This window comes from Pteropus medius, unplaced genomic scaffold, assembly GCF_902729225.1.
Source record: "Pteropus medius unplaced genomic scaffold, Ma_sr-lr_union100, whole genome shotgun sequence".
Lineage (NCBI taxonomy): Eukaryota > Metazoa > Chordata > Mammalia > Chiroptera > Pteropodidae > Pteropus > Pteropus medius.
Genome location: NW_024355522.1, coordinates 126,694 through 138,739, shown reverse-complemented (window position 1 = coordinate 138,739; position 12,046 = coordinate 126,694). Strand labels below are relative to the sequence as shown.

Genomic DNA, 12,046 nt, shown 5'->3' with positions numbered 1-12,046 from the left:
CCTACCAGATTGAGCTCCTCAATGGCAGGGATCATCTTATTATTTTGGTATTTGTATTATCTAGCACATCATTCGACATGTAGTAGTTGATTAGATGATACCTTAAGATATCTGTTCTTAGAATGTGTTCACCTTTGAACTCAAAATGCAGCTTCCTCTAATCCTCTGCAAGCTTTTCAAGTCATCTTGGATTGTGATCAACTGTGAGTTTTAGCTATGAGTTTTACACCTTGCTCCCTGCAGCATGTACGATCATGCATTCTAGCCAGTAGATATATCTTCCTAATACTGAATAACATGGAAAATGGCCAGGAAAACTGTCTGGGAGACTTAGAGCCCAGAAGTGGTAAGATTAGCAAAAGTACATATGTATAGAGTCAAGGATCCAAGTTGGGTTTCTTCCTCTGCTATTTAGCAGTTGTATGATATATCTCTGAACCTCTCTGAGGCTTTGTTTCATTCTTTATAAATGGGAACTTAATATGGCCCCTCGAGGTGTATAGTTTTACAAAATTAAATGTTTCTAAAGTACCCAACGCTTTCATTCATTTATCCCACAAATATTTGTTCAGTGCCTACTATGTGCCTGACACCGTGCTAGGTGTTGGAAGATATAAAGGTGAATAAAACACAGAGCCTGACCTATTTCACTTCCCAGTCTACTGGTTGCAACATACAAGTACCTATTGTTCATAGCACAGTCGAATTAAGACTCTGATAGGGTAAGAAGACAATACTGTAGAAGCACAGAGGAGCTGTACCTATCCAGGACTGGAAAGGTGTCGGGGAAGGCTCTCCGGAGGAAGTGATATAAAAACAGAACTCTGAAAAATGAATAAGACTAAACCAGATGATGGCGGCAGTCTGTATAGCTTCTGCTATACAAGTAAAGATACTGTATAGCTTTTCGCCTGAACATGGGGTTGGAATCCTTGGATTTTGCTCTCCTCCCTTCTGCTCTACTGAGATCACTGGGTCGGGGCAGGAGTTCAGGATATATAGTATGAAAAAAAGCCCTCTCAGACCTCAGTACAGTCTTTCACCCACCCCATACTGTGTAGCCTATGTATTATTCTGGTGTGACCACCTTACGACTCATTTTTAGCCTGTGTCCATAGAGGCAGGGGTGAGGATTCTTCTCTGGGGTACCTGGCTTTAGATAGGCTGAAATTCTGGGGGTTTCTTTAGTGTCAGGGGTTTAGTTCTGCCTGTGGCATTGAGCCCATGGGTGACAGTACCTAGTTTCCTTTCTGCCCATAACAAACTCCTCTTAGAGTTCTCTGCTTTTACTGATTATGTGTGGCTTAAGTTTGGGCAATATTAATGATGGGGCTTTTAAGACCTTTGGAAAGTATATATTGCTACTTCTGTCTTGTACTTGGGAGGAAAAGGACTTTTGAGTCTGACTGACCTGTGCCACCCAGCTGGGAAATTCCTAGCTGTCAAGTGTTCCAGGAACCCTGTCTTACCACCACCAATGTCATACTAGTTTTACTGGTGCTGATTTACCAGTAGGAGATGTTGAAGAAGTACCTGCTGTAGTTCTTCTCATTGTTTTTCTGATATAAAGGCTTGCAGAATATTTCCTAAATTTTGTGTTGCCGATTCTCTGAGCTCTGATTTGAGCAATTTGGCTTTGGCCTAATCTGCTATAATCCTAATCCTTTGAATTTCCTGACAAATTTTATTGGCTGTCAAGAGAATGTGATGATATTAGTAATGATGATAGTAATAGCCACCTTTTATTGAGTGTCTCCTGTGTGCTCAGTACTGTGTTGTATACATTGACAAAGCTTGTAGGTCTTACTATTATCCCATTTTATAGATGGTGAAATGGAGGTTTAGAAAGTTGTCACTTGCTAGGTCACATAGCCATCACAGATAACTTAGTCTCCAAAGCCTGGACTCTGACTGCTCTAATGCAGTACCTTCAGGTAGCCAGATTCTGTGTATTTTTAAGAGCCAAATTATGATATTTTCAGATGAATATCTTGCTATAACTAACTGGCTGTCATAATGCTCTCATTCTTCTGACATAGGCAGGCTTCTATAAAATATAGTCAACAATTACTTTCTCTAAATCTCTACCTCCTGTTTATGCTGACACTCACTGAAACTAGCTTCTGACTCTACTACTCAATTGAAAACGACCTGCCAACTCTGTCAGTTTAGATGATTTTCACTGCAAATGAAATCAGAATGGCTTAAAACAATAAAGAAATATATTATCCCATAAAGCAGGGAGTCCTTAGGGAGATTAACCCCAGAATTAATTCAGCAGATGACTAATGTCATCAGTAACCTATGTACTCATTTGCCTTGAGGCTCGTTGTCATAAGATGGTTGCTATACTTCATATCTCAAAGGAGAAAATTGTGACCAGATGCCTCTAGGTAAACCTATTTCTGGCAAGTCGAATAGCATCAACTGTGATTGTGTTAAACAAATAAGAAATCGCACCGTTAAGGCTGAGGATTGGACCTACTCCCCTAAAATATATGACCAATGAGAAAGGTAGTTGTCTAAAAAAAATCAAGGTTCTCTTAATACTGGGGAAAAGTAGATCTTGAGTAGCAGCCAACAATGTCTGTAACATATCACAATATGACCTCAGGTGAGTCTTTAAACTACCTTTATCTTCAGTATAATTGGGCAAATGTTACATATCTATGGGATTACTGTGAGGACTGAATTAATAAATATAAAATATAACCATTGACATATGAAGTGCACTCAGCGTATGGTAACATGTTTCTATTATTACCAGAATTATAATTGCCCTATTCTTGAAATAATCTCTTCCTTTGGCTTCTAGGATAGCTATCTTTTTGTAATGTTTTAATTTTTTCCAGATTTATTGACATATAATTGACAAATAGTTATATATATTTAAAGTGCACTACATGATGATTTAATATATGTATATTTTTTGAACCCACAGAGTTACCTTGTTTTCTTTTTTTTTGGTGAGAATGCGTAGTATTTACTCTCTTACAAATTTCAAGTGTATAGTATAGTATTAAAAACTATAGTCACTGTGCTGTGTATTAGATCCTCAAACATATTCATCTTATAACTGAAAATTTGTACCCTTTGACCAACATCTCCTCATTCTCCCCTGCCCCAGCCCCTGGCATCTACCATTCTACTCTCAGTTTCTATGAATTCGATTAAAAAAAAATATATATATATATATTTACATATATATACACATATATATATGTAAATATATATATATATTTTTTATATATATATAATATATATATATATTTTTATATATATATATACACACATATATATATGTAAATATATATAAATATATATATATTTACATATATATATGTGTGTATATATATATATATGTGTGTATATATATATGTGTGTGTATATATATATATATTTAGATTCCATAAAACTGACCCCATACACTGTCTTTCTCTGGCTTATTTCACTTAGCATAATGCCCTCAAGTTTCATCCATGTTGTTGCAGATGACTCTATTTCCTTATTTTTATGTCTAAATAATATTCCATTGTTTATATATATAAAACACATTTTCTTTTATACATTTATCCATATATAGACACTTAGGTTTTATGTAAATTGGCTATTGTGAAAATGGTATGATGAACAAAAGAGCACAGATACTTTTTCTGTCTCTCTACTCCTTCTAGGAATTCTATAATGTGAATATTATTTTGTTTGATGAATACATTTCACTTGATGGATCCCTTAATACATGTAGGTTTTCTTCATTCTTTTCATTCTTTTTCTTCATTGACTATGTAATTTTAAATGACTCATCTTCAGGTTCACAAATTATTTCTTCTTATTGATTGAGTCTGGTATTGATGTGCTCTGTTTCATTTTTCATTTCATTTAGTGTTTTCAGCTTCATAATTTCTGTTTAGTTCTTTTTTATTATTTTTATTTCTTTGCTGAACTTCTCATTTTGTTCATGTATTGTTTTCATTTCATTGAGTTATTGATCTATGTTTTCTTGTTGCTCTCTGAGCTTCTTGAAACAATTTTTTTTTCAGGAAATTCATAGATCTTCATTTCTATGTAGTTGGTTGCTAGAAAATTATTGTTTGTTTTGTGGAGTCATGCTTAAAAAGTTTTTTTTTTGTTGTTGTTCTTTGTAGCTTTGTGTTGATATATGCACATCTGATGGTGTGGTTACCACTTTCCACACCTTATGGACTGCTTTTGATGGGTAAAGCCTTTCACCTGTGGGTGGGTTTGAAGGAGCCAGTGGGGTTGAGTGTGATGATTCTGGCTCCAGGATAATCCCAGTGACATAGTTTCATTGCAGCTCTGTTAGTTGAGGTCAGCGTAGAGATCCTTGGTGGCCAAAGCTGCAGGTGTCTGCAGTGGTAGTGAGGTTCTGCTGGAGGTTTCCTGGTTTCTTTTTCTCTCGTGAATGATGTCCTAGCTGAAGAGATCTTTTTTGATGCTCGTTCTGGTTCTCAGGCTATTTCACAGTGTTAGCTGCACTGGTGTCTGATGCATGGACACCTGTGGAATAGACACAGAGCCAGTGTCTGTTCTTACAGAGTGATAAGCACTAGCTAGCTTGCAGTGGTAGTGGCTCCTGTGCCTGATTATGAACACACATGGAGCCACGGATAGGATGAGATTCTCAAACATGAATACTTGTGGAGGGCAAAGTTTCAGGGGGGCCTGTGTCACTGGCACTTCACAGAATCAGTAACTCTGATGCCTGGCATGTGGGCACATACAGAGCTACTATGAAACCTGAGTGTGGAGTGTCAGCATATGTGGACAGTGACTCTGAAGTCCAGGTTTCTGTCTGGCCTGCAGCAGTGGTGGCTCCAGTTTCTGAGCAGTGGGAGTTCATATATCAGGATTTGGAGCTAGGTTATGGAAAGTGGGCATGTGCAGAGTGGCTGCAGAGCTGGGGTCTGAAGTGCAAGTACACATGGAGCAGCCATTGCTCTAGGGTATGAAATATATGTGGGGTTGGGCAGCTGACAATCCTGATTCCAGAGTAATACAATAGAAACTCTTTTTGGAGCAGATACAGTAGTCTTTCCCTCTATGGAGGGTTCATGTTGGTGACAGTTGTTGGTTACCTCAGTGGCAAAGGCCCCTGGTGTTCATGCAGAGCAGTCTGTTGGGGTCTGTGCTGATGAACACTGCGTGATCCTCTGCTGTGAAAGCCTCAGGGAGTCCACCGTTGTTGTGGAAGCTATTGAGGTCCTCAGCAGAAAAGGCTGCTATAGTCCTCCACAGAGCAGGCCATTGGGGACTACCATGTGATCCCCTGCATGGGTGATACAGATAGCCTCTGCCCACTTTTGTTCCTAGCTGTCTTCAAACATCTCCACTATGGTGTTCTCTCCAGCAATCCTTTCTGCATGCTTATTTTTTCTTAATTGTATTCTTGAGTCCTCCAAGGCCTCTTTTGTTTCATAGATAGCTATCTAATTGTTGTTTTGTTTTGTGGGAGGACGAGGGCTGGTATTTCCTACTGTGCCGTCTTGCTGGTGTATCTCCTCTAGAATAGAATTGCTCTCTTCTATTATTTTGTTACTTGCCTCTTCTATATCGAAATACTTTTAATTGTTCCTTAAAATTTTATTCCATAATTTCATGTATACCTTTATATTTTATGCATATAATTATAAATATATTTAGCCTCTGCAATTGTCCATGACTTCAAATACTATTTGGAAAATGCTAGCTCCCAGACCTTTCCACTAAGCTCCATTCTGTTATATACATCTGCCTATCTGATATCACAACCTAGATATCCTTTGGGCACCACAAAATCAAAGTAGTTAAAACAGAACTCATCACCTTCCCTCTTTCTGTTTTTATCTCAGTGAATAGTACCATCATCTACTGTCATCTAAGCCAAACTAAAAACAAAAAACCTGATTTTTCCTTCTTCATCCATCAGAATCTAATTTTCTACCATTCTCTATGAATTCTACTTCTAAATACTATCTCAGTATACACTGTCTAGGTAGCTCTCCACATTTCTCCATCCCAACTGTTGACACTTTAGTCCCAACGCTTTGCCTACTGAAGTAGTCTTCTTGCTCTCATTTTTGCCCCTTTAATATCCTTTACTTTGTAAAAGTCAAAGGATATATAAATCACAAAATAGATTATGTCACTTTCCTGCTTTAAATGTGTCAATCTCCAAATTCCTAAGTATTCTATGTAAGGGCCCTTGCACTCCTTAATTTTTCAGCATTATCTTATGCCTTTCTCCTATGAGTAGCTGCTTGTTACCCCCACTGGAGTCTTTTTGCAATCATCCGAAGGCTCATTTTTAGTTTAGGACCAATTTCCTGAGTTATTTTCACCTCCTACTCACAAAACTTTCCTTTAGCTACTGTGTCCTTCTAGTGTCTATCTCTTTCTAGGTCCTCCTTTTTTCCAGACTGGGACATTGTTCCTTGAGGTCTTCTTTCCTGACCTCAGGCCCTTTTCCTGACACACAGGGCCTTCTACTTTGGATAAGGATTCACATCTGGGAAAGCTTTCATGAAGTAGCACTCTTAAGCATGTGGATGCTTTACTGGAGTTACAGTCTTCTTCCTGTTGGAGATGCTGATCTTAGGTTCCCCAATCTCTCTGAATTGGTAACTGAAAACCCTTTTATTTCTAGGGAGTGGTAATCTCTAGCTTCATATCCTTCCGACCTCTTTTATGTACAACCAAAATGTGAGGGATGAGATATAGGAAGGGCAGAAATTACCTGCTTTTCTCAATTAGACAGCACGTGGCTACAAGGTCCCTGGAATGTGCAACACCCAGAGCATTAGGCTTTTGCTTGACAAATGATAATGCATTTACCATGTACCTAGCTCTAGACATGCAGAAACATCTGTAGTTTCTAAATAGTTATGTGCATTAAGATAATTTTGGTTGAAATATAGTCTGTGACTATGACTAGCTTAAGGGGGGAAAGGTAGTAGTGGAGTTAATAATCATAAATATCCTAGTAATTTTACAGACTTCAAAAGATATTTAAGCAAGTAGAGCCTGGGAAGGTCATGAACTGAGGTAGCTCTGGGGCTCTCAGAAGTAGATGTGTGAGCCTTCTTTTTAGTGTCCTGCCATTAATTCTTAATGTCAGAACCCTGTCTTAACGCTAAACAACCAAGGTACCTATTTCTTTTGGTTGAACTGGAGTGTGTGTGTGTGTGTGTGTGTGTGTGTGTGTGAGAGAGAGAGAGAGAGAGAGAGAGAGAGAGAGAGAGAGAGAGAGAGGAGAGAGAGAGAGAAGGAGAGGGAAGGAGGGGGAGGAGAGAGAGAGAGAGAGAAGAAGAAGGAAGAGAGGGAGGGAGGGGGAGAGAGAGAGAGAGAGAGAGAGAGAGAGAGAGAGAGAGAGACAGAGAGAGAGAAATTTGATTTGTTTCACTTTGGTCAGGTGTCCAACACACAAGAATAGCAGCATTCCATAGTATAAATCTGACAGCAGGGTTCCCACCCCTGTTGGTGAGCGAGTACTTCTCAGTAAACACAGGTTAGAGAAATACTTTAATAGATTTTCACAAAAGTGGGTCATGTTTTCTTATTGAATCATTTTTTATTCCTTCTGCTTGGGGTTCCCTTTGTCTTTAATAAGAAATATTAATAATACCAGTAACAATTAATATTTTAGTGTTTACAATGTTCTGGACACTGCTGTAAGTATTTACAAATGTGTTAGCTCATCAAATCATATCAACAATCCTGTGAGGTAAATACTATTAGTTTTATTACTTATATCAGGAAACTGACATGTAGAAAGGTTAGGTAACACTCCTAAGGAGACAGTAAATAATGGAGCTGGGGTACAAATTTATGTATTCTCACTGTAGATCAGTATTATACAATAGAAATAAAATGTGAGCTATACATATAATTTTGATTATTGTAACAGCCAGATTTAAAAATAAGTGTAATTAATTTTAATAACATATATTATTTAACTATGTCAAAATATTATCATTTCAACATATTGCACTAGTCGATTTTTTAAATGCTCCATAGAAACATATGGCTTATGACTACCGTATTGGACAGCTCAGGTCTGGAGTCTGTGCTCTTAGGCTTTAGAACCAACTAAATCTTGATATAAAATCATGGATCCATCAGTTATTAGCTGTGTGATCTTGGACACAGTTCTTAATGTCCCAGAGCCTGACTTTCTTCATGTGTAAATTATGTATAATAATGTTACCTACCTCACATGATTGTTAAGATTGAGTGAGTGTATAATGTTTAGAGCAATGCCTGTCACATATCAATGATTATTCACTATCATCATTATCATCCATCATCATCATCATTTATTATGCTGGCATACTCTAGAATTCACGTTTCTTCCTTTTCTTGCATATTGTCTTATACACTTGGCATTACCAACTGTACTTTGTATCCATTTTTTCACTGTATCCTCACAACCATCCTGCTAGATAGATATCCCAAATTTACAATTGAGGCAACTGAAATCCAGCAAGATAAAAGAACTTATATAGATCACAGAAGTAAGAAATGATAGCTTTAGAATTTTTGTTCGTTTTGAAGGCACAGATTTGAATATACTTATTTTTGTTTGAGTACTTTGAATATTTGTTGAAGTAATTAATAAACATCAACACTGCTTCCAGTGAGCCCAACAATTCTTTATTAAAGTTATTTTTAAGTCACATGGCAGTTTATTTAGAGGATTTAAAATTCCTATTTTGAAGAATTACTGCTTGAGACACTGAGAAGTTCCACTGGTAGTATGTAATTTAGTGATTGTATTACCACATACACTTGAACTGTGTTATTTTTGGCATATTGATTTAATTTTATGTTTCTGAGCATTCCTGTAATATATACCTATTGTAGAACATTTGCAAAAGACAAGAAAGTAACAAAAATAATTTACCTATAATCTTAGCACCAAAAGTTGTTATTCATTGTTAACACTTGGTTTGCTTACAAATGCATATATATTTTTCACATTATCGAAACTAGACTAGAAACATAACACTGTGACCTCCTCTTTTCATTAAAATTAAATGAGTTTACATCATAAGAATTTTTGAAGAACAATAAAAACTCTTAGAAAACATCACTATTATTGATTGTACAGCCGTCCATAAAAGTTTAATAATATAATTTATAATATAATATAAATAATATAATAATTTATTTTGTGATGAGCTAATTTCACATTTTTCCCAATACAAATCATGATTCAATGACCACCTTTCATATATATTTTTTCAGTATGTTGGATTATTGTACTTTAGATGAATTTCTAAAAAAGGAATCACTGGTTCAAAGGGTTAGCTTTATATTATCAACAGGACCAGTTGTAAAAAGTGTTGGAGAGGATGCAGAGAAAAAGGAACCCTCATGCACTACTAGTGGGACTGCAAATTGGTACAGCCACTATGGAAAATAGTATGGCAGTTCCTCAAAAAAACTAAGAATTGATCTACCATATACAGCAATCCCTCTACCAGGTATTTACCCCAAAGACTTGTATATATATCCAAAAACATATATCCAAAAACATATCCAAAAATATATTTGCACACCAATGTTCATAGCAGCATTATTCACTGTGGCCAGGACATGGAAGCAACCGAAGTGTCCTATGATAGATGATTGGATAAAGAAGCTGTGGTACATATATACAATAGAGTATTACTCAGCCATAAGAAGAGATGAAATACTGCCATTTGCGACAACATGGATGAACCTCGACATAAGCATGCTAAGCGAAATAAGCCAAACAGAAAAAGTCAAAAATCACTTATATATGGGATATAAACCTAAAGGCCACAAATGAACAGGACAAACAAACAGAGACCCATGGACATGGACAATGGACTAGTGGTTACCAGAGGGTGGAGGGGAGGAGGGAGGTAGATGTGGTAAAAGGAGTCAAATATGTAGTGACAGAAAGAAATTTAACTATGGATAGTGAACATACAATTTTATGTATGTAATATATAAAATATATATTAAAGTTATTTTTAAGTCACATGACAGTTTATTGAGAGGCATATATATATATGCCTTACTGTTAAATTGTACACTTGAAACTTACTGGATTATGTTAACCAATGTCACAATAAAAAAAGGGGGTTAGCTATATAAGTATCTTGACAAGTACATTAATTTCAGTATGCCAATCTATGTTCTTTTAATAAGATAGATGGCTACTTTATGTGCTTGATACACCTCTGTTTTATTTTTTCTAGGTTTGAAGAAGCTAAGAAGGAGGCTCATGCTGTAGATATGAAGCTCTTGGAGAATTGGGAAGATGATGCCACCCTGGAAAAAAAATGGCCCTTCCTAGGGGTTCCTTTGACAGTCAAAGAAGCCTTCCAGCTGCAAGGTACTGTTTTTTAGATACATGGGTCTTTAGATACATGGGTTGAACCCACAAATGGCATATGTATTCTGAAGTTATAAACTGAAAAAAAAAATATTACCAAAGGGAAAGACTAATGTAAGGGTTTCTTCATTTCTGAATTGAGGGGAAATATTCTGCAAGTTCCATTGAGAAGAGAGACAGTAGTGACCATCATCTGTTAGAACTGGATGGCACATGAGGGGCTATGCTCAGTGCTCATTAATTCTCAAAGCAGACTATAAGAATAGTATCATTATCTCATTTAAAAGTAAATGAAAATCCCAGGTGTTTGACAATTAAACATACTTCTAAGTAATTCATGGGTCAAAGAAAAAAGCAAAATGGAACTTTTGAGGTAAAAAGAAACAAAGCAACAATATACTGAAACGTGTGGAATACAGCTAAAGAAATGATTAGAGGGAAATTCGGACCTTTGGATGAGTATATTTAAAGAAAAAAAATATTTAAAATCAATGATCTAAATTTCCACCTTAGGAAACTAGAAAAAGGAGAGCAAACCAAATCTAAACCAAGTAGAAGGAAACAATACAGATTAGAGTAAGCTAGAAAACAATAAAACAATAGGTGAAATTGATGAAACTAAAAGTTGGTTTGAAATGATCTGAAAACTGACAAGATTTTAGCTACAGAAACAAGAGAGAAAGAATAAGAATAAAATCTAGAAAGAAAGAGGTAGAATGAGTACAGTTTTTAATCATATTAAAGGAATTATAAATTAATAGCAGTAATTTAATATAAACACATTAGGCAACACAAATGAAATGTACAGATTCCTAGAGAGACAGAAATAAACAAAAGTGATTGAAGAGGAAAGGAAAATATGGGAGTGATGTCAGAAGCACAGCAGCGTGAGGGGTCCCCTTGATCTCTCCCCGTGAAACTACAATGAATTAAACAGGTACAATACAACAGAAGATTTCCAGCCTAACACACAAACACTTCTGAGAGATCTGCACATCAAAACATCTGAAAGTGGGCAAATCGGGTAAGCAAGGGAAGAGGAAAGAGAAGAGAGCAGAGACAGGTGCTGTGGAAGCAGCCTGGAGCTCCCTGCAGTACTGAGAGAGAGAGGAGGAATCGGGTTGTGAAGTGCACACTTTGTAGCCCCAAGCATTCATGCCTGAGCGATCAGCATATATTAAGGCAGAACCCAGGGATCAGGGCAGGGGCCAGGGCAGAGACAGAGTACAGAGGTGCAACCACTGTGTTCTTGCAACTGCCATTGCCAAGCAAAAAGCTGAGCCATGGAACCTGACTGCCTTCTCCCACCCTCACTGAGTTCACCTCCCTGCACCATCCCAGAGCTAGCAGTGAGTGTTGGGCTACAGAGCAAGAGTCTTCGGCCCTGGGAACTGAGATGCACACCGCAGCTGGTTAGGGGTGACAGGGATGGTGAATGGAAGCCAGGCAGCTGAAGTCTGGTGGTCACCATTACTAGAAAAACAAAGCCATAGGCACAGTGGTGAGCTTTCCTTCCCTACCCGACCTCTGCCCATCCAGGCTGAGCCTGGCAGAGGCACTGGGGTACCTTAGGCAGCACAACACTGCACCTTGCTGCTGGGGTAGCACCAAGACTTCAGGAGCTCTTTAGGGGCTCAGTACTCCATCACCCACCACATTTGCTCATGGGGGTAGAGCCGTGGG

At 37.4% G+C, this 12,046-nt stretch overlaps 1 protein-coding gene across 2 annotated transcripts in view; it reads left to right on the top strand.

Moving 5' to 3' along the window:
* FAAH2 (fatty acid amide hydrolase 2) overlaps positions 1 to 12,046 on the top strand; it is a 67,707-nt gene that overhangs the window by 10,140 nt on the left and 45,521 nt on the right. For both annotated transcript variants that reach the window (XM_039858710.1, XM_039858711.1), the window contains exon 3: positions 10,227 to 10,363. In XM_039858710.1, the coding sequence (XP_039714644.1) occupies positions 10,227 to 10,363 (137 nt within the window). The remainder of the gene's footprint in view (positions 1 to 10,226; positions 10,364 to 12,046) is intronic.